The 25,179-nt window shown below is 49.2% G+C and overlaps 1 protein-coding gene across 3 annotated transcripts; it reads right to left on the bottom strand.

The window, feature by feature from the left end:
• Nucleotides 1-267: 267 nt before the first annotated feature.
• Xpc (XPC complex subunit, DNA damage recognition and repair factor) lies at nucleotides 268-25,134 on the bottom strand. 3 transcript variants are annotated; one of them, XM_036180407.1, is made up of 16 exons: nucleotides 24,944-25,134; nucleotides 20,651-20,852; nucleotides 18,441-18,550; nucleotides 17,487-17,607; nucleotides 15,782-15,866; nucleotides 15,002-15,159; nucleotides 14,438-14,558; nucleotides 12,975-13,064; nucleotides 11,289-12,149; nucleotides 9,122-9,282; nucleotides 6,960-7,041; nucleotides 3,677-3,811; nucleotides 3,430-3,599; nucleotides 2,866-2,959; nucleotides 1,936-2,025; nucleotides 268-1,202 (listed from the first exon to the last, which is right to left on the bottom strand). In XM_036180407.1, the coding sequence occupies exons 1-16, from the start codon at nucleotides 25,038-25,040 to the stop codon at nucleotides 987-989; spliced, it is 2,793 nt and encodes a 930-aa protein (XP_036036300.1). In that variant the 5' UTR covers nucleotides 25,041-25,134; the 3' UTR covers nucleotides 268-986. The 3 variants fall into 3 exon arrangements, with proteins under 3 accessions (XP_036036300.1, XP_036036301.1, XP_036036302.1); XM_036180408.1 differs by lacking the exon at nucleotides 3,677-3,811; XM_036180409.1 differs by lacking the exons at nucleotides 268-1,202; nucleotides 1,936-2,025 and having other exon boundaries at nucleotides 2,899-2,959; nucleotides 3,405-3,599.
• Nucleotides 25,135-25,179: the final 45 nt, after the last annotated feature.

The following is a 25,179-nucleotide window of genomic DNA, read 5'->3' as shown; positions in this document are numbered from 1 at the left end:
TTTGTTTCTCTACCAGAGTGTCCAATATGAGTCATACCCCAAGTGTTTTGTTTGTTTGCCTTGGTAAGAATGACTCAACATTTTAAAGACACAAAGATCAAGTAATATCGAATATAGTCACACACAAAAAGCTTCCTTGGTGTGTAAGGGGTTCCTGGCCTCTATGAAAACAATCTTGAGCTTCCTCCAAATCTCAGTGCACACAAAGTCTCTATTACCTGGACCCTCTTAGCTGGTTTAAGACCTGAAAGAAAACGTGCAGCCAAGTGCTTTTAGGTGAATGCTTTATTTCCTGTCAAGATTTTATAAAAGGGCTTTCTCCTGAGTAGCTGGCATATAGCAGCTAAGTAAATGTATCAGTACAGAGTAAATGTATCCAGAACTGAATAAAAGTCTAACTAATCTTTTACTAACATTTTCATAATTCTCAATTTGTTTACCCTTTCTTGATTTAGCTCTTTGTTCTAGTCTTCTGCCAACTGTAAAATCAATCTCAAAAGTGCCTTGACAAGAGATGGCCTGGGTCTCTGACAAAAGAGCACTGGGCAGTGTTGAAAACCTGACTCAGGCAAAGGAAGGTCTGAAAAGCAAATGCCCCGGGCCTGCAGGAGAGGAGAGCATCCCAGGTGTGCACAGCACTAAAGAAGGGTGTGTCCTCAATGCTCCAATACCCAGAATTTCCCAGGGATTTCTATTTAAAAAGGAAAAACCAGACAAGGCATGGTGGCATACGCCCTCATTTTAAGGCAGGGGATTTTGAATTTGAAACCAGCTCAGGCAATATATAAAACCTCTAAAAAAAACCTCACATTTCCAAAGATGGGAAATGAACCAGAAGGTATCTCCCAGGAAAGTGTTCCAAACCCCAGAGTGGGTTCTGGGTAGCTCCAGCATGACCCCATGGGTCAGACCGAACTGCAGCACAACTTCCATTTGGCCTGTGGTCCCCAGACAAGAACTGCCACCTGGCCTGGTGGACACTCGCTTCACAGCTTCTCAAATGGGAAGAGATGTGAAGTCTCAGCGGCCCGCCTCTTCCGGGTCATCTTAGGGTACTCGGGCTTCTGTCCTTCTTTAGCCTCCCGGTTTTGTGGCCAGGAGGCAGCCAGGACTCTGGCTGTTTCTGCTTGTGAGCTGGTCCCTTCCTCTTCGTCAGAAGAGAGTCCGCCTCCTGCATCTGCATGGGGAGCTACTGCCTCGCTCTGGGAGAAGACAGTGGAGGAGCCACAGTTAATGACTAGCTGCAGAGAATTGACTTTAAAGGGCAGCAAAGTTCCCAGAAGAACCGAGTCTTGGGACTGGGCCCCTTGGAAGACAAGGGTTCTGGGCGGTGCTGGGAGAGCCCAGGCTGCCTTACTGGCCTTCCCCAGGCGAGGAGCTCAGTCAAGCAGGCACCTAAGTGAGAACTGCCGGTGGAAAGAGGGTGCCAAGGCAGCGGCTCAGTCAAGTCCAGGGACAAACAGCTACCGCTGTACATGTCGCTTCACTGGGACACACATGCATGGTATTTCAACTGCTTAGTGCTTAGGACCAATCTTCAGCACTGGGGTGGTACCCCTGGAGGATCTGAGGTGAAGCTGGCTAGGTTAGCTGGGGGGAGGGGTCCTAGATGGAAAGGAAGACTGTATGGGTAGCCAGGAGCCGGTGAGAACAAGCCTGATGTAGGGGTCCCTGACAGGATTCAAGTGAATCCTGGAAGCCAAGAGGTGCAGACACAGAGGGCCCAACACACCTGAACTGCCTACATGGAACTTTGCAGCCAACTAGACCCAGTGTAGATGTCCAGGTCAGGAGTGACACAGGACAGGGCAGGAGCAGCTAGCTGAGGCCAACGGGCAGGCTCCTAATATAGAACCACTCTACTGATGTCCTAGAATCTGGCCAGGGACTGAGTGGCAACCAGGCTTGTTTTGTGTACGAAGGCCCCACACTGACCTTGGCCCCGTATCGGAGCTGCAGCCTCTCTCTGATGAGCAATCCTCTGACCAGCAGCTTCCAGTTCCCCAGCGCCCGCTTCTCCTTTTTCTGCAGGCAGAAATAAAGGGAAGAAAGGTGCAGCCATGGCATCATCGGAGAGACATAAGGCAGAGAGCCTGGTGTTCTGACATCTGTCTATGCAGTTCAGGTGGGGAGAGTCTTCCTGCCTGAGGACACGCCCACTGGTTAAAGCGCTTTGCTGCACAAGTGTAAGGACCAGAGTCTGGGCCCTGAGAACTCACATAAAGCTCTGTGTGGGTGGCAGGCCTGCCTGTAATAGAGCCTCAGAGGGTGCAGACAGGATCCCCAGAGCAAGCTGGCTAGTTATCAGTGAGCTAACTTCCTCAACGAATAAGGGGGTAGAATGGAGATTCCAGATATTAACCTTGGGCCTCCACATGCATCAGTTCCCCCACCCCACAAGCATGAATATACACATATGCATAACACACACACACACACACACACACACACACACACACACACACACACACACACTGGAAAAAGAAAACAGATAGGGTCTCCTATCACACCAAGCCTTGCTTCTAAACCACAAGTCAGATTTAGTAAGTGACATATGTAAAAGCCACGAGTAACCAAGTCTTTCAGAACCATCACTGACTGGAAGGCAGCAATCAGTCTAGGACCTGGGCTTTCCAAGTCAGCAGTTCCTGAGCTTGCATGCAGGCAAGCAGGTGACCGGACAGTGGACATGGAGTGTGGAAGGGAGTTGTTTCACCCAGCACTCACCACCAGGATACCCTCCATCACGTCAGAGCACCGGAAGGGCTAGCACATGGACTTCCCCAGTCTTCCATGATGCAGGAGTGGCCTGGGCAGAGCCCCCAGCTGAACTTGTTGCTCCAAGGCCCCACTGCCACTACTCACCTCCTTCTCCTTCTTTTCAATGATGGCCTGTTCATTCTCCCAAGCAGTCAGCAGCACGTCTCTGAATTCCTCACAGACAATGTAGCCGTCAGTTCTGTGGGGACAGTAACACAGATGAGCTCCCTGAGCTAGCTGGTCACCTACTCCACCCCTCATCCTTCCTTGTTCAGAAGCCAGTGGCCTTTTCTGAGTACTTGGGGCCCTGATGGGCATTCCTGGCAAGCCAGTGACAGATGCCACTCATGCAGGAGACAGGCTTGTGGGAACCCGTGCCTCTTCCTCCACAGGCCCTGCCTGAGTGCTAGAGTAAGAATCCCCACTTCACACAGGAGTGCTCAGGAACCAAGGGCACTGATCATGGTTTAGTCCCCAGCCTGTGACCAGCACTAGGGGGCAGTGCTTCAGCCTAGAAGAACCAGGACACTCATTGCACTGGGTCCGCGGCTTCTTGTTAGAACCTGGGACTGATCAGGGGCACAGCTGACTTTAAACCCAGAGTCAAATCTGGAAAAGAAGCCCACCAGCCTCGGCCTCCCCACCTGCCACCGAAGGCCCCTCACGCACACTGGATGGCAGTAGCCTCCATGGAAATCGAAGCCAGTGATGGCTTGTACACAGTCGATGCCCAGCTTGCGGGCCACACGGTGCAGGTTGGGCAGGTGCATCTGGACACAACCGATAGGCATCATGCTGGGCAGGAAGAGATACACGTTCCCAAACTCATTCCGAGGTACCTGCAGAGATGGGCATGCCAGGGAGTAGCTGGATGGAAAACAGGGGAGCTGACTCTGACCCCCAGAGCTGTCCTTACCTTCCCATCTACAGCCACAGGGGGCTGATACTCCTCTGTCTGCCAGCGGCCATAGAGAGCCAAGTCATTGTAGTCATGCAGCTGGGGCTCCGAAAGCCGGGCTTTCCGGGCACGGTTGGAGAAACCTTTCACCATCTACTCCAGAGGAAATGGCCAGGTTGTAAGAAAGGCTTCCTGCTCTGGGTACTCAGGCCACACCAGGCACTGGGTGCTGTAAATCTGACACTAGTGGGCCTTCACTAGCCAGCTCCTGCAGGCCACTACATGTTCTCAGTGCTGACTCTTTCCTTTAGGGAGGGGAGGCTGAAACAGAACTTCATTCTGCAGCTCAGGCTGGTCTCCAACTCCCGATCCTCCTGCCTCAGACTGAATCTGGGATTACAGGTGTGCCATCATGCCTGACCTCGGTGCTTCAGATTACTAATCTCAATGAGCTCAAGGGGTACAGCCCACTCACTATTCTCTCAGTTTTCCAGATGTGCAACACAGGCGCAAGTGATATGCCTAAAGCCACACAAAGGCTTTTCCATCCTGTCCTCCATTACAATGAAAAGTGGGTTAGAGATGAAGTGACTGACTTACAGGTGACAATGTAACTCAGACAACTCCCCATCTCTCTGCAGACCTCCAGTGCACAACAAATGCCTAGCAGCCAAGGCTAGACTCTTCCTAGGGAGCTAAGGGGTGAAAGGAGAGGAATTGTAAACTGAAGCTGTGTAACACAGACAAGGGCAGCACAGGCAATGGGCTACGGCTTGGTGCCTGGGCCTGGTGCACAGACTGTTCTAGTGCAGGGTCGGGTGAGCGAGCTTTGCCGGTCAGGGTTACATGGGCCTCCCTCATCCTTTAACTCTTTTCCTTTTGAAAACTTTTGAGAAAAGCAGCCAGGCAGTGGTAGCCCATGCCTTTAATCCCAGCACTCAGGAGGCAGAGGCAAGTGGATCTCTGAGTTCGAGGTCAGCCTTGTCTACAGAGAGAGCTCCAAGACATCCAAGGCTACACAGAGAAACCCTGTCTCAGGAGGGAGAAAAACAAAAACAAAAACAAACCTTTGAGAAAACCACTCTTTAGATGAAGAGCCCACCAAAGCACCAAAGGGGCTAGGCTTGGTATGGTCTGGGCTACGTCTTGTCCACCCATGTGTAAGTCTAATTCTCTAGGCATAAGCTCTCAGCCACCCCCGTGGACTTATGGTTCTGCCAGTCTCCTAAAGTAGCTGTTTGTTCTGGTTAGGTTTTTACTTGAACTTGACACAACCTAAAGTCATCTAGGAAGAGGGCCCTCAACTTTAGAATTACCTTCATCAGACTTGCCTTCGGCCATCTGAAAGAGATTGTCTGGATTGATGACTGACGTGAGAGGGCCCAGCCTACTGCGTGTGGCACCATACCCAGGCAGGTGGGTCTGGGCTATGTAAGAAAGCTGGCTGAGCAAGCAGAGTTCCTCCGCGGTTCCTGCCTTGAATTCCCTTGATGATAGGTTGTGATATGGAAGTGTAGGTCAAATAAGCCCTTCCCTCCTGCAACCTGCTTTTTGTCATGGTATTTACCACAACATTAGAAAACAAACTAGGTCACTGTTCATCCAGCAGTGTTCAGTGAGGTCACTGAGCATCTCTTACATGCCATGACAGCACTCATGGGCACAGATGGGGAAGAAGCAATGCTTGCTGACAGAGCTCAGGCAGTATGGGAGGTGTAAGGAATGCTGGGTACAACAGGAGCAGGCCACAGCAAAGTTGAGAGAAATGGAACAAGAAAAGCTGATAGAACACAGCTGGAAAGCGGACATTTAGGACCCCAACATCAATCATGCACCACGTGAGGCCACTGACTGAAATGATGGGCAGCTAGGCAGGTTTGCCCACACAGGGCACTGTGTTCCAGAGACCCACAGAACTGTAACACAGGCAATGCATTTGATCTAGGAAGGAGACTTGACTGCTACTCAAGAAAGAGACTCTGAGGCAGGAGCCAGGATAATGGAGGTCAGAACAAAGGGAGAAATCTGGGGTCATTCTAGAAATTACTATCTGTTAGATGACTAATGATGGGACCAGTCTGAACTGAGATACTGAAAGTGACACACAGAATTACAAAGGACTATATGAAATTTAAATATCTCAGATATTTTGACATTATAACATACTTTTGACATGCTAATAACATACTGAAATGCTACTTTGAATATATTTAAATGTTTTTTGTGGTTTTCATATGGCTACTAAAAATTGAGGGGGGTTGTTTTTTTAGACAGGTTTTCTCTATGTAACAGCCCTGGCTGTCCTGGAACTCACTTTGTAGAGCAGGCTGGCCTCAAACTCATAGAGACCTGCCTGCCTCTGCCTCCCAGGTGCTGGGGTTAAAGTCATGGGCCACCACAGCCGGCTTTGACTACTAAAAATTGTAAATATGTGACTTTACTGTAATTCACTGGACAGCACTAGTCTGGGAGGGGAAGGTTGAAAGAGATCCCAGCAGGCCTCTGGGTCCAGCAGGCACTTAAGCCACTGCTGGCCGCAGCCACTACTGAAACCTGCCACCTCTTCCCACCAAGCTGAGGGCCCACCACCAACAGCTCCACACTTACAGCTCCACCAGGGCTCTGCTGTCATCTGTAAATGGGCATTTAATGACCACTGTGCTCTGCTATTGTGATTGAGCCAATGTCTGGAGAAATGTCTGTAACCCTCATGAGTTCATGCCCTCACAGGAAACTGACCTAAAGCTGTCACAGAGCCAGAGACAAGTGCTAAGAGCAGGCCTGTGAGTCCTGCTGAGCCCAGGGTGTTACTAATTGCAAGGTCCACTGGCAAGTCATAGCCTGTCCGAACTCCGATTTTCTCATCTGTAAAATTGACATTGCAGTATTGATCCCTAAGGGTCGCTGGAATGTATCAGATCACATGTGATCCCTAGGGTCACTGGAATGCAACAAATCACACATGATTCCCTAAGGTCACTGGAATGCAACAGATCACATATAAGCAAAATGCTTGGTAAACTGACATGCAGGGCAACCAGCTAGTAGGTCTCTCCATGAAGCAGGGCTTGGACCTCAGAATAACCCATGAACCCAGCTCTAACCTGCTGGCCTTCAAGCTCACAGCATGAGTCTCTGGGCTACTTTCTGGCCTACAGTTCTTACTTGGAAAGCCTGTTTCCTATACATGCCTTACTAATACATAATTTAAATGCTTAGCTCCTCAAACTCTGCTCAAAGAAAAGGCTATTTCTGGCTGCCAGCAAGCTCTCTCCTGGTCCTGTGGGCGGCTCACTGTTACCTTGTAGGGCACTTCTCCAAGCCGTACCACTCTTGCCTGCTTCAGCCATGTGTCCCTGGAGTGCAGAGTATGCACACAATCCCTAAGGAGAGACAAAGGACACACTCAGTGCACACTGTAAGGATGCAGGACCGCCGGGCCGCATCCGAGCTTGTATGTAGCTGATGTGGGCACAGCCCTGCTAATTCTCCTCCCAGGCTTTCCCTCACACCTGGAGCAGGCCCTGCTCTTGGTCCTTCCTGCACCACACAGTGCAAACAGCCTCACCCTCAGACTGCCTGTGCCCAGCTGCGACCCTTACCCAGCTAGAGCTTTCTTCCCGAGGCTTTGTACCTAGCGTTGGCTGCCCTTTCCCAGGACTGTCATGAAGAGCCTAGGTTTTGAGCTTTCTCTGTGGCCTGTGGGATGATGTGAAAGCCAGAACGAGCAAGTGGCCACACTCCCCAAGGAGTAACTGCTGAGTCCGACCACTGCTCAACCACATGGGGCCATGTGACTGTGTGGTAAACTCAGAAGAGGACTTTGGGAAACACCTGAAGAAGCAAACAGACTGTGGTGGAGGAAGACGCACACACAAGCAACAAAAGACTCAGGGCCTGTGCTTAGGGCGGAGGTGCTCTGGTTCACCGTCCCCGAGCTCAGAGCCGTACCACAGGCCTTCAACAGACATGCCCAGCACCTCTTCAGCTTGCACCCCTAGCCTGTTGAGAATGGGGCTCCTACAAGCAGGGCATCGGGTCTGTGGTCAGCCTGAGCTTTGTTCACATGCTCTCTACTGCTGTTTACAAACCTGCAGACACACACCATGCAGCCCAGCCCAGCACGGGGACTCAACTGAAAGCTAGCAGACCTGCACCAGTCCCTTTACATCTGCCTAAGCCTCAGCAGCCTTGTCCATCAGCCAGGATAAGCAGCTCATCCTCTGCCTCACATGGCTGCTGCTGAGGTAGCACTTCTCTATTAGGACAGAGGCTCCACCCTGCACTCCGGCTGGAGCCAGATCATCTTTGACCGCTCACAGGACTTCAGACAGGAACAAACAAGGCAGCAGGCAGAGAGACTGATGGGTAGGCATCCCATGGATACTCCTAGGAAACACAGCCAGCAAGTGTACACGGCACTCTCAGAATGAACTGCAGCTCCCAACCACTGGAAAGGCTATTGTAACTTCTGGTGAGGACAGTGACTGGCACCATTGTGCACGGCTAGGGGGAAGGTAAAAGGTGTGGCCACTGAGGAACAGTTCAGCCACAGCCCCCAAATTTTCTGTAGTATGCAAAGCATGAACTCAACTAACACACACAGCAGCAGCTCTCCCAACAGCCAAAAGGAGGGGCCTGAGCATCCACTCACATGAGTAAGCAAAACGTGGCCTCTCAGGCAGGGGGTACACTCAGTTTTAAGGACGGAGAGGCCAGCAAGGTGACTCAAGGGTAAGGGTCTGGTGGGACTCCCCACCAGGGTTCAAAGCAGGACCTGTTCCTACACTCACCCTTACGCTGGGACTCGACAGTTCTTTTCTGTCCCTCTCGCTCCCTATTTATTTAAAGCAGCCCTTAGGCCTTGGTCCTTACACATCCATGTTTTTAAAAATCCCTTCTTTTACCTGTTTTCTACAGATACTGCTCAAAATCTCTGTGTCTGGTTTCTCTCTCAGCTCTAAATGCTATCAGCTTTCTTCTGTTTTCCCTCTGTAAACATCGTACATTTGTTTTTTATTTATAGTACTTTTTTGGTGACTTCTTTTGCCCACAGTGCATGAGCATACACAGAGCACATTTCAGCCACTCTTGATGACACAGTTCAGCAACTCCAGGCACACTTACTGTTGGGTGGCCACCGCCAGTATCCATTTCCCAACTTGTTTATTACAGACAGGGTTTGGCACACCTGTGAGTGTACCCTCGACAACTTCCTTTCTCGGCTTTCATGTGCATTAGGTAAAAGGAACACTTCTTATGGTCTTATATTTCAACTGTCCCATGTTTACATAATTTTCCCTGTAGCTTTTTGCTCTTGGTGTTTTATACATGTTTTGATCTCTTCTTCACAGTACACACATACTGTGGCTCCACTCTGCTGAGAATACTGTTAACAGAGGTGCCTATGCACCAGGTGCTAGTCCTAGGCCACCAGGAGGACAAGGAGGATGCTTCACACACCTGGAGTAGACAGCTTCTCCACGGCAGTATCCAAGGACGGCAGCTGTCTCAGGGTAGATGGCCTGGAATTTCAAGAGGTGGCGCTTCAAGGCATATAGAGGGTGGTTCTTATATGTCCCGATGGAGGTGGGCAAAGGCTCGTCCAGGTGCTTCGCCTGAAACTGCAAAGGCCGGACAGAGAGTGGTGAGCATGCACCTAGACGAGGAAGGGAGTATGAGTGGGCTGCTATACATGAACGTGTTCTGACAACAAACTGTGGAGTCCAGACCTATTAGTGACTTGGTGACATTGCCAGTCACTGTGGCCTTGAGGTACACCAAGGGTCAACCCAAAGCCAGGAAGCACTAGTAGCTGGGATGTGTGTGCACCAGCATCAGAAAGGCACCTGCCTCTGATCTTTAGATACCCTGAGCCTTAGCCCACTCCGCTACATGTCTTCATGGGAGAAGATGCCAATTTCTCTACCGTAAGGCCTGACCTCAGTGATACTGTCACCTTATAGCAAAAGCAGGCTCAACAGGTTTACAGCAACTACCCTGCAGCTTTTCTAGGATCCACACAAGTCTTGTACTTCACTAAGAATTCTGGTTATTAGTAGGAAATCCCACTGCTATGAATCAAATGCTATTTCTCAAACTGGCTTAAGCTCTCTCTTGGCATCCCTTCAAAATACCATGGAACTCCTACAGCCTGGCCAGAGGTTGCTTTGCATTCCCTCAGGATAGGAAAGGCATGGGGTTGTGTAGCATCACCCTAGGAGTATGCTGCAGCCCATGTGAAGTTGTTTTTGGTTTGTTGGTTGTTTTTTTTTTTTGTTTGTTTGTTTGTTTGTTTTTATTTGTTTGTGTTTGTCAACTTGACACAAACCTAGACATATCTGGGAAGAGGGATCTCAATTGAGGAACTGCCTCTATCAGATTGGCCTATGGGCATGTCTATGGGACATTTTTTTGATTGCTGATTGATGGAGGAGGCCCAGCCCACTGTGGGAAGTGCCACCCCTGAGCAGGTGGTCCTGGAAGGTACAAAGCTAGCTGAATGTGAGCATGGAGCAAGTCAGTAAGCAGCTTCCTCCACGATTCCTGTCTCTGTTCCTGCTTAAGTTCCTGCCCTCAAGGGTGGACTGTGATAAGGGAGCATGTAAGCCAAAGAAACCCTTTCTCCCCTACATTGGTTTTGGTCAGTGTTTTATCATAGCAACAGAAAGCAAACTAGACCAACCACAGAGCAACTAAGGTAGAGAGTCTGCTGACTGGGCATCCTGATGCTTCAGTTGGGTACAGCGCTAGCTACCTGCAGGATTCCCATCGAGCCTGTCGGCACCAAACAGGCAACTCCACAGGGCTGCAGCATACTCCTAGGGCGATGCTACACAACCCCACGCCTTTCCTATCCTGAGGGGATGCAAAGCAACCTCTGGCCAAAGTAGGCAAGTTCTCATGCAGAGTTCCACCCAACACAGGGCTGCTGTACACAAGCACCTTGGACCTGTTCCTTGCTGCCAGGGTTCATTCTTGACACAGCTGTGTTACATTGTAAAAATCCCTGCTTCTGGAAGAATCTACTTTGCCTGACTTCTTAAAGAGAGTTCTGTGTTCTAAGTCCCTCCCTTCCCAGGAGACATGTTCTACAGGTGTGAGGTGTATTTGAGCTGTCCATGCACGTGGAAGAGAGGTGGCCACACACAGATGAGTTATCCTTTCTCCCTTGGTGGGATCACAGAGCTTGTAAAGTACCTTCAAGCTCCAAAATACTAAGGGTAATAACTAAAGAATGCAGACTTCACACAGCCCTGAGTTCAAAACCTAGCCACTTGATTACTTGGCTCTTGAAGCCTTTCACCAATAAGACTGTGGCAGCAACATCACAGTGTGAGTGGAGAGCAAGTCAGTGAGCAGCTTCCTCCATGGTTCCTGTCTCTATGCCTGCTTGAGTTCCTGCCCTCAAGGATAGACTATGATGGGGATGTGTAAGCCAAATGTTGGTGTGATAATTAAATATAGTCAAACACATAGAAAAGCATCATTTCTATGGCGAGAATAAGTATCTTCAGAAATACATAATTAAGCCACACTAAAATATCAACATACCACTGGGCATAGTCGTGAGCAGAAAAGGACAGTTTAATTGCTGCCCAGTGTTGAGCCTGGGTGGTCAGCATCTTACCTCCTGGTCTTCCTTCTTCTCCCTCTCTGTAAGCGGGCTCTGATAGGGTCTCAAGGTCTCAGCCCACCACTCAGCGTCAACCCGGCACTTGCGGGTTGTGGTCATCCAGACTGGGTCATACCTCTGAGTGACATCCCGGACCCAGCCATCATTGTCAATGCCTACGACATAGGTCATGGGTTTGGTGGCATATTTGTAACAGGTCAAAGGCTGGCCCACCACACCATGCACTAAGTCCACACACACCCACTTTGCCTGCGACTCACAGAACACTTCCAACCACTGGTCTACACCAGCAGCTTTCCTATCTCCTCTTTCTTCACCACCACTAGAAACCTTCCTGCCTCTCTTACTGCCTGAAGACCTAGAAGATGCTGCTGGAAAGCTTGGTGGCTCACACTGAGTCTTGGTGGCACTCTTAGACCTGGTCTTTGTCCTCTGAGGATCTGGAGTCCTCTTCTGCTTTCGAGGGCTGGGCTCACAATCCTCATCAGAGGAATTCCAGCCTTCTCCACTGGAAAGTTCAAAGTCAGAGCCACTGCCTGACTCATCGCTCCCACTCTCCTCTTTGTAAGACACCTTGGCAGCCACCCGCCGCTGGCGGGCGCGTGCATGGCTCTGGGTTTTCTGCTTGGCTTCCTCTCCCTCACTGCAGGAGGGCTTTCTCCGCTGCCCACTGCCCGCAGTGGCCTTGCTTCTCTTCCCTCGGGCATCTGCCTTTTCACTGCACTCAGAAGAGTCTTCCTCTTCTTTGATTCTTTTGCTGGTCTTGGGCCTCTTGCGGCTTTCTGGAACATTACTGGAAGGATCTGAAGAGCCTCCAGGACTCTCTAAGGATGTCCCCGTGGAAGACTTCTTCCCCTGAAACAGTAAGAAATTTTGGTACTCTTGGGTGTCATGCTGTATGACTGTAATTTCAATACTTGGGAGGTGGAGGCAGGATAATCAGAAGTTCAAGGTCATCCTCAACTCCAGTGAATCTAAGGCAAAGCTGAGCCATATGAAACTTTCTCTCAAAAAGCAGAGCGGGAAGAGAGAAGGGAAAGATATATTAATTTTGCTGTTCTGTCTTATTTGTTCCATAGTTTAGCTAACTTATGATAATCAACGTCAATTATTGCAGGCACCAGGTGACATGACAGCCCAGTTGGGCAGCACTGACATCCTTCCTCACATAGTTAAAAACGCAGGGTCCTTTACCCATCAGCCCTCCACCATGCTAACTTCATGACTCTCTACTTGGCTCACAGGCTAGAAACAACCACTTGGAAACCAGCCCTCTCTCAGATGACTCAGTGCACACCAGGCTCAGGGTGCTAAACACCCACTTGTGTGTCCATCTCCTTTAACACAGGGTATGTGCGAAGCAGGCTCAGAGGAGCCCAGTCTTCAAGAACACCAACTCTTAGAAATATGACATTGTTAGCCTGGCAAAATAGTTCAGTGAGGAAAGGCACCTGCTTTGACAACCTGAGTTCAATCCCTGGGACTCAACATGGCAGACAGAAGAAAAAAGCCAGCTTCTGCAAGCTGTCCTCTGATCTCCACAGCTATCATGATATATACACACACAAATGTAAGATAAATATAATAAAAAATGATAGTGGCCAATTTTCTTTTAAATGTGCAATTTCCTCACTCTTCTCTGGTGGCAATTCCTTTTCTCTAGAGTCCCAAGGACTTCACCTTTGTCACAGATGACTTCAGTGGAATGGGCTGTAGAGACAACACCAGTCGGGTGAGGAGCTGCAGAGCCCGAAGAATCAGAAGAAATATCTACGATGACAAGAGGGGATATATTTAGCTGGACAGTATGAGGAAGCTAACCCAATGTACGCTGCTACTTAGACAGGAGAGGGTGGAATCCACCCCAGCGCAGGACACCAGCCCTCCAGACACTGCTGTAAATGACACTGCAGAGACTCAACTCATGGGGAAAGTCACCATGTGTTCCTAAGAAGGATGACACATAAATGTAAAGACTATCTGCTTAGTTAATAACACTTACCACTAGCTACAGGTTGTCAAGAGTCTCTTCCCGCTTACCTATCCTTTGATTGGCCTTGTAGTCAACAAGTATTTTGTGTGTGATTAAAAGAAAATAAAATGAAATAGTCAGGGAAGAAAACGTGGAAATACAGATGTCGCCAGGTCACACATCTGCTTTCCATTTTCCACTCCCCACACTGAACCTTTTACCTGGAGGCCACAGCTCTGAGTTACTGACCTGTGAAGATGAGAACTGCTCCCTTAGGGATAAGCCTCATGGTGATAGCAATAACATATTGCAGCAAGGTCTCCCCCAGGCCCCCACACTAGCTCCTGACCACTCTCATCAGTTACTACAACACCCTGGAGAGAAAGCCAGAGGTGAAGAGCAAACATAGGAAGGTAGGCCATCTCAGAAGCCATGTGACCATGGAAAAGCTGTTACCTGTGACTTCCTTTATCTGGATGTTTAGAAAGCAACAAGTAAAGCAGCAGTCAGATGTGGTGGCACATCCCTAATCCCAGCACCCAGGAGGCCAAGGCAGAAGTCATGATTCTGGGCTAGCTTGAGCTACCTAAGAGACCCTGTCTGAACTAAGCAAGAGCCAAGGGAAGCAGCTCAACGGTAGAGCATGCTTGCCACCCTCAAGTCCCTGGCTCTGATCCCTGGCATCCCCTTGCAAAATTGTGACGCTCACCAAGGACAGAGAAAAACCAGGAAACCATCACAATCTAGAAGAAATTAAGGGACTCAACAACTCAGTGCAGCATGTTGTCCTGGAACAGGAAAAGGCTGTAGTCTGTAGTCTGGTTGGTGGCACTGCACCAGAGGTAGCTTCTTAGTTCCTTAGAAAGGGCTGAAATGAAGTAACACCTGCCACTAGCTGAGTGTCGTCCCCACACAGGCTTTTTCACTTGAGGCAAGCCCTGCTTCTCCTTCCCCACAGCTCTAATGAGCTGATGAGAGAAGATAATGACTTTGACAGTACCTGACATATTACATTCTTCAGAGCCAAAGCTCAGGAAGTCTAAAGAAGCCAGGCATTTGGCCAGACATGCAAATGCAAAGTCCGGTCTCTGTGCAGGTATCAGGCATCCTCCAAAGATGACAACATATTTCATTCCTGTTAATGAGCAGTACCACTAGAGGAACCACTTACATGGACCAACTCCTCATCATCCCTTGCAGAGTAAATGGCGATTCTCCTCTCCAACGTTGTCTGCAGGCTGTCCTGCTCACTGGCTGAAAGGTCTGCATTGACCGTGAAAGTTCCAATGAACCTGGGGAGAGACCAGGTACTCCTATACATAGTGGTCAAGGTGAAGGAGAAGTTCTGGTCTTTTACAGCCAATAAAACCAACAGCAAGTGACTCTTAGATTCACCTACCTGCATTGGCTCTTCTCAGCCCAGCTAGCTAACGCTGACCATCACTGAAGACCCAACTCAGCTGCCACCTCCTTGGGCACCCTTTCCAGACTGCCCACCTGAGGGAAGCACCCTGTTTCCTGCATTCCTTTGTCTTAGAACTAGACTAAGTATGCAGTGCACATGGGACTCCTGTCAGCCCAGGCTCTCTTCTAGGGCCAGGATCATCCCAATGCTTCCTCTCCTCAATGCCATGCCCCTTCCTGATGTCAACTGACCACTACAGAACTGGCCTAAACCAGCCCAAGAGAAACCCAACCCTATATCCCAGCTCTGGAGGACAGAAGATGGCCTTACCACTTCACCAAGTTTGAAAGGAAGCAGATGTCCCTGTTTTGAAGTGGCACCTTGGTAAAGCGAGTAGGGATGATGGAGAGGCCAATGGCCAGCAGATCTGGCTGGCGGCAGATGCTGTTTTGATAGAAGCCACTGGCCAGCAGGCACAGCAGGTGAACCTGTGGAGGGGGAGGAAGAAGCCAGCATGGAGGGAGAGCTGAAGACAGCAGGGATATTATGTTTGGTGGACAGGAAACCTTGGCTATGCAAGTACAAAGGCTGCATCAGTCATATGCCAAGGCTTTGTGTCTCACTCTCTTCTCACTCCCTCAAAGAATTCATCAGTTCAAAATAATAACCTTTCCTGTCAGCAGCAATCCCTTTTACAGACACACTACAGGATTTTCAGGTGCAGCGTCAACTACCTGGATCTGTTCCTGTGAGGTCAGCAGGGAAAGTGTCGGAGACACAGGCTCAGAGCACCGAGTGGAGACCAGGCAAGAATCTCTCTGACTCTTTTCCACTCATCCTGATCATCTGAAGCCACCCTCCACTGCTAGGCACCCCACCTTAACTCTTGCCCTCCAGCCTCAACTGCGCCCTTCACCAACCTACTGCAATGACACCAAGGCAGTCTGTCCACTCTCTCCCACCTCCTTCCCTCAGCACATCTTTCTTCTCCACACCAAGGTGAAAGGAGCTCCACTTATCCACCTGTAAGCCCGGCCTCCAGGATGGCACCTAACTTCATGCGGGCCTGTCACCTCTGGGCCCGCTCTTCCTAGCTCTCCCCGCCATCACCTTGTGCATGTTCTCCTGAACTTCTTTATTGAAGCGCTTCATCATCCTCCGGAGGTACGTCTCAAGCTCCATCTTTATCTTCTCACTGAAACACAGAGAGAGACCCAAGAATGAAACAGGAAACCACAACTCCTCACCGTGGCATGGGAGTCACTTGCCCCGTTTCCTATACTGTCCCACTCAGTCAAATCAGCAAGTGGCCACCATCTGCTCCTTCTCTATGGGGAGAAGAGGAAGCCCTAAGTGAGTGCTGTCCTGAGTGAATGTGTGTTGTTGATATGGGCATGGCCATGTCAAGGGTCCCAGAGCCTTGGACTCATGGGAAAATGGCAAAGCCACCCCTTGCCCATGAGACTCAAAGAAATGGCAAAGGCTTTACCTTCCTCAGGGTATTATATAACATCCGTCTTCCTTTGGATGTTAATAGTGTATGCAGGAAATGTCCACCTAGCTTCCTACCATGTTTATAGCCTGAAGACTGCTCCTCTACAGAGACATCTCCTACTGAGATGACCTAAACCTGCTCCCTTAATCCAGCTGTACACTATAAACCCTGCCTCCTTGTTTATCTCTATGTAATAGCCCTGTCTCCCTGTTCACCTCTACATAATAAACACACTGAGCTTCTGGAGGATTGAGGTTTCTCTGTCCAAGATCCTAGACCACCTGAACAGCTTACTGTCTACATGTCTGTCTTTGCCCCAGTCTGGTCTGTCCCTGGAGCCATGCTGGATGCAACACTTCCCACCTGCAAATTGCTCACAGGACACAGTGCAGCCCCTGGACACAGCATTTCCCATCTATAAACCCACTCTTAGACACTGTGCAGCCCCTGAACACAGCATTTCCCATCTGCAAACCCACTCTTAGACACCGTGCAGCCCTCCCAGCATTCTATGCCTCACCCACCAGCCTCAAGTTCCCTTCTTCCAGAATCCTGACTTCCTCCTCAAACCACCACGCTGATACTAAATTAAAGAAGGCATTTACATGTTCTGCAAAATCTTTCACCCATGGCCCATCAACCTGCAGGAAAACCTTGCACTTCCTGAAAGACACAATGCCCCCCCTCCTCCCTACCTAATAACATGAGGTCTACTCCATCAGAGTGGACCTCATTAGCTAGCTTGTGCGCTCCATTTTCCTAGGTCATCAGAGGCTACAGAGGAACTGGCACCCTAGGAAGGGTGGGTGCTCCTTCTACAGTGGGAACCATCTCAAGTCTTGCAGTGATACGTGGGAGGGAAAGTATGAGTGCCATGTCAGCCAATAAGAGGATTCAGGTCTTGGGTCCTCCACTCACTGGCGAAGCGGCTCCTGGATTGTCACTTAAGCTCTCTGGGCCTCTCATTTATAATCCTGCTCTAAGGTGCAGAGTGCCATGTCAGCCAATAAGAGGATTCAGGTCTTGGGTCCTCCACTCACTGGCGAAGCGGCTCCTGGATTGTCACTTAAGCTCTCTGGGCCTCTCATTTATAATCCTGCTCTAAGGTGCAGGTAAACTAAGAGATGAACAAAGTGCTCAGTCCTTGGCACACACCTCTATCTCCCACCCAGACAGGACACTAGGTGTCTCCCTTCAGTTCTACAGGCAAACCCAGGCTCTCCCCTGGGGCTTTAGACCACTCTTGACATACAAAGGCTTTTCTCCATGTATCTGCTGCCTATTTCCAGGACAGGAGCACAGAAGCAGGGCCCCGCCTACCTTCTCTTTCGTGCCTTCGCCTGCTCTGGTGTTTCAATTTCTATTTCCACAGCCTTCACAGGCAGGACAGACTGTGAGGTGGTAGAATCTTCTCCCACGTCCAGCATAGGCTCGGTAAGTTCTATCAACAGTAATTTTAAAAGTTAATAATAATAATGATTGGGGCTAGAGAGATGGCTCAGTGGTTTAGAACACTGACTGTAGAAGACAAGATTCAATACTCTCTTCTGGCCTCCACAGGCAGCAGGTGCATGGTACACAGACATATATACAGGCAAAATACTTATACACATAAATTAAAGTAAATAACTGAAGGTTGTTTTTCACATTTTTGGGTGTGATGAGGTGGCTCTGCCAGATAAGACAGTGCTATTTTCTTAGGAAAAGAATGCTGTTGGACTGCTAAAACTCATTTTCAAGTAGCTACAGAGAGAAAGACACATTAAATATAAAGGACCAGGAATACAGACTACTCTCATTTCTTGGTAGATTTGAACCTTGTCAAAATAAAACACTGAGGGGGTGGGCATGCCCCACAGAAGGAATCAGGAATGAACATTAGCTACCACTCTCATGGTGTGGACTTGGGGCTCAGGTCTACTGCACCTGCAGCCTGACGGGGTTCACAGTCCCATAGTTTACAGAATGCTGCGAGCGAGGAACCCGCCTCAGACAAGCAGAGAACGTGCTCACACCGCTATGTGGGAGAGTGCTGGGCTGCAGTCAGGACTCTGCAGGTCCCCCAGCACTGCCTGTTTACAGTTTCCTCACCAAAGTCACTGGAGGAGAAACACATACAAGCTTCTCCGGAACCAATGGGATTCTGTCACTTAAAAGAGGTCCCCACTGCAACTGTATTTCTTGTCTTTGTTTCAAAGAAAAATAACAAGACTGCAGCATGTGGCGGGGCAAACAGAGAATCAAAGGGTTTGGAAAACAAGACAGACACATTACCTTCCACCTCCTCCCAGTCATCCCCACTGTCCTCATCTTCATCACTGCCTTTGTCCACCACCTCTGTCTTTGGATGTTTCTTTGCCTTCTTGCAGTCACCTGGAGAGTCCCTGTGTACAGAGCAAAAAGATGCAGGAGGCTCACATACTCTAGTGTCACACTCGGGCTAAGCAGAACCCACAAGATTTCTTCTCCTGTTGACTGCTGCCATCATACCCATGAAGATGACAGACAGCCGGCTCTCAACATCTAAAGACAAAAAGTGGGAAGAGCTCAAGTATAAGGCTACCCTGCTACAAAGCCAGACCTGTGGCTTCTCTGTGTAGCTTTGTGCCTTTCCTGGAACTCACTCTATAGACCAGGATGGCCTCGAACTCACAGAGATCCGCCTGCCTCTGCCTCCCGGAGTGCTGGGATTAAAGGTGTGCGCCACCACCGCCCGGCTTACCTTTGGTTCTTAAAACAAACCCGAACTTATTAACTCACAATCCACGTAGGAAAGAAAATGCTGTGCCTTTTGAAATGGTGAGGGCAAAATGAAAGAAGCCACATAGTCGTAGGAGTCTCAGAAAGCCAAGGTAACTGTGCACACATGCACATAGCTAGAGGCCAGAAGAGTTTCACATCAGCCCAGCCACCTGTGAACAACTCAGAGAATGCTTTTCTCCCGTTAGGGAGAAATGTAGCCCAAGGACACGGAGGCTGGCACAACTCCAACAGGACAAGTACGGTGTGGTCACCCATGGACCACAACCAGGACCCGGCTAGGCAGCTGCTAGTAGGGAAACCATACAGAGAAGCAGCTGGCTAGACAGTGCGTGCCAGGTAAACAGTTGCCAGAATGCTGACATATTTCTGCAAATGCATATATCAATCCCGGCTACAGTTCTGGGTTACTTTTGGCTCATATAAACATTATGATACTTGGTATCAAGAGGAAACAGTCAAGATTTTAGCATAGACATTTAAAATGGTCTCTGTCTTGAGCTCCAGTAACATTTTTGGTTTTGTTTTCTACTATTTGACAGGGGGGGGGGGGGTAATTTTGTTGCCACAACAAGAAAAGGTAGCAAACTACTAAAGTTCTAAACTACAGGCTGAACCAGTCAACCCTCCGGTGAGAGGAAAGGGGATCCAGAGTCTTCCTCGGCAGCTCTTGACCTGTCTTTGGGTGGATATCCCCAGACATGGAATTCAACAACTGAGGGGGGTAACCAGGAAGCCTATGAACCATGGTGGAGAAAGTGCCTGCTTCCCCTGGCTCTTTCCCCTGACCCAGCACTGCCCTCTGCTGGACTATTCTCCCATCACAGACAGCCGGCTGGATTTATTTCGAACCCTTACCAATTTTCCTCTATTCATCCACCCTCCAGCTTGCTTAGGCTGGCTCATTCATGTTCACTGTCCCTCATACTGAAATAAGAATACTCATCTACTAAAGGCATTCAGCATCTGGCAAACTACAGGCCCAGGCCTAGATGCCACAGGCCCTGTGAACACAAATGAAGCTCACAGTTCTAGCCGAGACGAGAGAGGTGTGGTCACCCTCGAGGGTAGCGAACCTGAGTACACTGCATTGTCGTAAGTTACTGTCATCTGGCACACACAGCACACTCTTCAGCAGCAGCGGGACACGGGAGCAGAAAAGACCAAGCCTTGTGAAAACTAGAGCTGATGGCTTCAGACAAGCGTCGGAAGGGCAGAAGGGCTCCAGGTGGAAGGGCAACAAGAGTGCACATGGGGGAGGGCCTGGAGGTGGAGCTCAGTGAGGGCTTGGGTTTGAGCCCCCAAACTAGGGAAAATAAATAAATAAAACTGAGAAGGGCAGCAGGGGACAAGAATGTGCCCAGCGAAAGTTCAAAGTCCAGCTGGGCAGCAGCTGCCAGTGCCAAACACTGGGGTGGCAGGAAGTCTCTTGCCTCTCTGTTGAGTATCTGTGAAGTTGAAAGCACACTGGACCAAAAATCAGGAACCTGGGATTCTGCTCTTGAGTGTGCGAGCTACTAGCTAGCTGTGTAACCAGGAATAAATCACTATCTGTGAGCTGCCAATGAACTCATCAGAAAACGCTGAGGTCTCTAGCTCCTGCTGGCCTGTCTCTATCTAGAAATGCTTAAAGACCCTCCGTCTTCCCACATCCCCCATGACTGCCATTATCCTCGATTCTCCGAGGGGAACATCTGTCACAGATGTCACATTGGTCAGCTCACCTGAAATCGTCCCCATCGCTGAGAGCTTCCTCCTTCGGAGCCTTCAGATGCTTAGATTTGGCAGAGGCTTTGGCTACTTTCTTTTTTGCTGCACCATCTGTGGGGTCTCCTGCATCACTGCCGCCTCTCTTCCTCTTCCCGTGGGACACTCTGGAGGGTAAGCACTCCTTTGGGGGTTTCTGGTTCTCATCTTCAAAGTCATCTAGGCAACAGCACAGAGCAAGAGGTGACGGGGAGTCAGTCGGGAAGGTGGAGGCAGTGTGACTTACAGGCAAGGGTCCCCACAACCACATCTCTGTCACCCATCCTGTGTCTAGACAGCACACAACGCTCAGCCTTTCACCTGAAGCTTTCTCTATGGTCACAATAAAAACCACAGAGCAAAGGCAGAGCCCCATGTACGGTAGGGAGGTGCTACCACCAAGCTACACTACCAGAAGACTCTTATTCTACTTCTAAAACAGAAACCACCCTATGACTAAAACTCTAAATTCCAATCTCAAAGGAAATGTAAGGGAAAATACTCAAATCCACTCACGACACCTTGCTCACCGACCACCTGCCAAGACCTACTAGAATCGACTGCTCTCAGGTGAGAGACACTTGCAGTTCACAAACCTCTTTGCACCTTATTTTTGCTATTCTGTTTCTGCCATATTCTAGAAAAGCACATACCTGAAGGCAGGAGCCGATGCAGAGGCCATGGGGGGAGGGGGAAGGTGTGCTACTTACGGGCTTGCTCCCCATGGCTTGATCAGCCTGCTTTCTTATGGAAGGACTGCTGGCCCAGGGGTGGCACCACCCACAATGGGCTGGGCCCTCTCACATCAATCACTAATTAAAGAAATGCCTTACAGGTCTGCCTACAACTGGATCTAATGGAGGTTCCCTCCTCTCTGATGAATTTAGCTTGTGTCAATCTGACATAAAACTAGCCAGCACATTTACAGTATCAAATCTCCCCCAACTCCGAATGTCCAGGGGAGCAGGGTAGTTTTACCTGTGATCCAAGCACTAGAACGAGGAAGGATGACTACAAAAGTCATAGGCTAGCCTGGGCTACAAAGCAAGACCCTGTCTCAAAAAATAAACCAACCAAACCAAACCAAAACACCCTGAATATCCTCCCATGACATGATTAAATCACCCTATGAAATATAACTTGTTGTTGTTGCTAAGGCAGGGTCTCGATATATAGCCCTGGCTGTCCTGGATCTCACTCTGAAGACCAGGCTGGCCTCAAGCTCACAGAGATCTGCCTGTCTCTGCCTCCTGAGTGCTGGATTAAAGGAGCACCGTCATGCCTGGTTTAATTAAATAATTTTTCAGACAGAAGAAAAATGACATAATATGTGTTTAGCATGAACTGTTGTTTTGGCTGAGTGTGAAAAGTCACAGACGGCAAGGAAATGGACCAGCACTCTGCAGTGGTAAACTCCAGATGACAGAAACAGGTGGCTTCTTGGTAATCTTTGCTGTTTATTTTTTGCAGGATGCAGGGGAGTAGGGAAGCCTCTCAACACATCTCCAGAATAGTTTCCAAAAATTAAGAGCTATCTAGCATACCTACTCAGGTGTTCTTGAGCTCAATGTCATTTCAGCAGTTCAAGAATCACCACTGTGGCTTCCTCATCCAGCTACTGGGACTTAAGGGCATGTGCGCGCACTTTCTCAGAACTCCCCAAGGCACTTAGGATGAATTCAAATTCCTTAGCTTGATCTTCAGACTGAGGTCCCTGCCCTTTCGGTGACCTCAATTTCCACTACTCACTTCATACTGTGTCTAGCCAAGAGTCTTTAAGCATCCTGTTTTCTTTGCACAGGGACCCCTCCCAGCCCCCCCCTTCCCCTTGCACTCACCACCGAACTTCCTAAGAAGAGCTCAAAAATCACACAGTAACTGCTACAGTACCTGGACACTAATCCTGCCTCTTCCCTAAACTTGTGGCAGTTAGAGCAACTGTACTTACTCATCACCATGCAAATTTGCTTTTTTTTCTTTCTCTCTTTTTAAATCTTGTTATGTTGACCTTATTTGCCTCCCCAAAGAATATCAGGGTCCTAATAGCGGGAACCTCGCCTGCTTCATTTACTAGTATACTCCCAGTACTTAGAGCAGTGGCTGGAAATCACTGAACAAATAGAGAAACTAATGAAATTCCCCAATGTAGATACTAACATGGAGGGGGGGGGGGTGCCAGGGGAGGAAAACAGACGTGAAGAGGAGCCTGCTCGGCAACATGGTGAGCGATGATGTTCTTTATTCCCAACTATCAAAAGGAGCTGAGCCTCATCTTCATTTGCATGCACAGCGGTGCTCTTCAAATCTGTTGTGCAGAAACTACCTAACTGGCATACACCAGCACACAAAAGACACTCAAAAAATGTCTTCCAGGAGTAAATGAATATGTGTGAAGTAAGCTAACTCCTCTGAAGTTTAGGAACTATTACTATTTCCTAGTAGACAATGACTTTATAATCTGCACACAATCCGATTCCAGTGTAGCAGGAGCCGCAGGGTGGGTGTGAGGGGCACTAAACTAGTCAAGTTTTCCATCTAGTTATTTTAGAAGGTCAAGCATTCCCTTCTCTAGCAGCATGCATTTTGCATATTTAAAAATGTTTCTGCAGGACAAAAGATGGCCCAGCAGTTAAGAGCACTTGCTGCCCCTCCAAGAGAACCCAGGTTCAATTCCCAACACCCAAATGACAGCTCACAACTTTTTGTAACTACAGTTCTGGGAGATCCAACCCTCATCTATCTAGCCTCTGCAGACATGGCCCACACATGCTGCACAGACGTGCAGGCAGGCAAACACACATAAATAAGCATAAAATAAAAAAATAGTAAAATGTTCTTTTTTTCAGGGATGAAAACAAGAGGAAGAACGGAATGGGAAATGGAGGGAAATGAGCCTTGTTTTTATGACCCTTACATCTTACTCAAGCGATCAGAAATGAAGATCACTGTAGAATGAGGCTGACAGGACAGTAAGTGTGATTCGGTGGTAGAGGGTACCTAGGGATGACTACTTTAAGATGATCATGGAGTATCTTAGACCTCAAGGGAGAAGAAATTAGCCCCAGCAACAGCCATGAACATTCTAAGCCAAAGAAATACCAAAGGCAAAGCTTCCAGATAAATAAACAGAAAGGTGGTCACTAAGAGCCAGGCATGGTGGCATCTGTAATTCTTGTGATCAAGAGGATGAGACGGGAAGATCCAGAACTCCAGGCCAGGCTGCTGTTTAAAATAAACGGGAGGAAGTCAGAATAAGAATATCTGGAAAGGAGACATGCTAAGTGAGGTAGATGCTATGCATGGAGGGCATAAGTCTAAGAAGGCTTTAAGTAAGAAGACAGAGGTATATGAGGTTTTGTGGTTGTTCTACATCATCTGGCTGCCGGATGGAGATCTGATGCAGAGAGGAAGTCAGAAGAGAGGCAACTTCACTCACTCAACTAAAAGACGACATGGGCAGAATATCAAGAGAATTAGGCACAGATTTCCATGACTCTGAAGCTGAACTGGAATTGCTGACTAACTGGCAGTTAAGAAAAGGTGTGTTGGGTTGGGGATTTAGCTCAGTAGTAGAGCGCTTGCCTAGCAAGCACAAGGCCCTGGGTTCGATCCTCAGCTCCACATTAAAAAAAAAAAAAAGAAAGAAAGAAAGAAAAGGTGTGTTTTAGGGGCTGGCGAGATGGCTCAGAGGTTAAGAGAACTCCAGAGGTCCTGAGTTCAATTCCCAGCAACCACATGGTGGTTCACAACTACCTATGAGATTTGGTGCCCTCTTCTGGCACGCAGGCAGAACACTGTATACATAATAAATAAGTCTTAAAAAAAAAAAAAAGAAAGAAAGAAAAAAGAAAAGGCGTGTTTTAACAGGTGGGTGAAGGGGTAATTTATTAAGATGGGACAAGTGGGGAAAGGGTGTTTAAAGGAGAAACTGGAGCTTTTGCTAAGATCAAGGTAAGAAGCGCATCCCAAACCTGGAGCGGGAGTTACAGGACTTGGAGAGAGATCTCGCACTACAAGGTCTCCCTCTGTCCTAGTTTTGGTGTCTCCCTGAGACATCAGGCAACTGCGAAACTTTCTCCTGGTCGGCCTTCAACTCCTGCCAAGAGGCTGGACTTGGCCCTAGGGGTTACGGGGGGGTCAGGGCTGACGGTGGAGGCCCTCCGGACGCCGCGCATCCGGCCGTGGAGACCTCGCCGCAGACGCAGATCCGCCTGACCGCCCGCTCCAGCCTCTGCCACCATCGCCTAGCACACCGCAGACTCGGCTCTCACCTGCCTCGCTCTGCTCAAGCTGGGCTGCTGCTTTGTTGTCCTTGGCTTTCGGGCCGCGCCCCCGCCGCCTCCTGCTTGCAGGGTGCTTTCGAGCCATGCTGCCCCGGAGCGTCACTCCTGACTACCGCCTTGGGCCACAGCTTGTCTCTGTGTCACTCCGCCCCGAGGCGGGCCATGCCTGGCCGCGCCCCCTGGCCAGAGTTGGACCACGCCCTCCGAGGAAGCCCCGCCCCCAT

Source organism: Onychomys torridus, chromosome 3 (genome assembly GCF_903995425.1).
Source record: "Onychomys torridus chromosome 3, mOncTor1.1, whole genome shotgun sequence".
In the NCBI taxonomy this organism is placed as follows: Eukaryota; Metazoa; Chordata; class Mammalia; order Rodentia; family Cricetidae; genus Onychomys; species Onychomys torridus.
The sequence above is the reverse complement of the archived record's forward strand: the minus strand, read 5'-3'. Positions and strand labels throughout refer to the sequence as shown.

Bases quoted from the DNA above. Each gene is read 5' to 3' on its own strand.
- Xpc (XM_036180407.1), bottom strand. From the start codon at position 25,040: ATGGCTCGAAAGCACCCTGCAAGCAGGAGGCGGCGGGGGCGCGGCCCG. The intron at 17,608-18,440 runs GTAATGTGTCTG...TACTGTTGATAG, and splicing joins TGACTGGGAGGAGGTGGAAG to AACTTACCGAGCCTATGCTG. The intron at 7,042-9,121 runs GTGTGTGAAGCA...GTCTCTCCTTAG, and splicing joins GGAGAAGCTGTCTACTCCAG to GGATTGTGTGCATACTCTGC.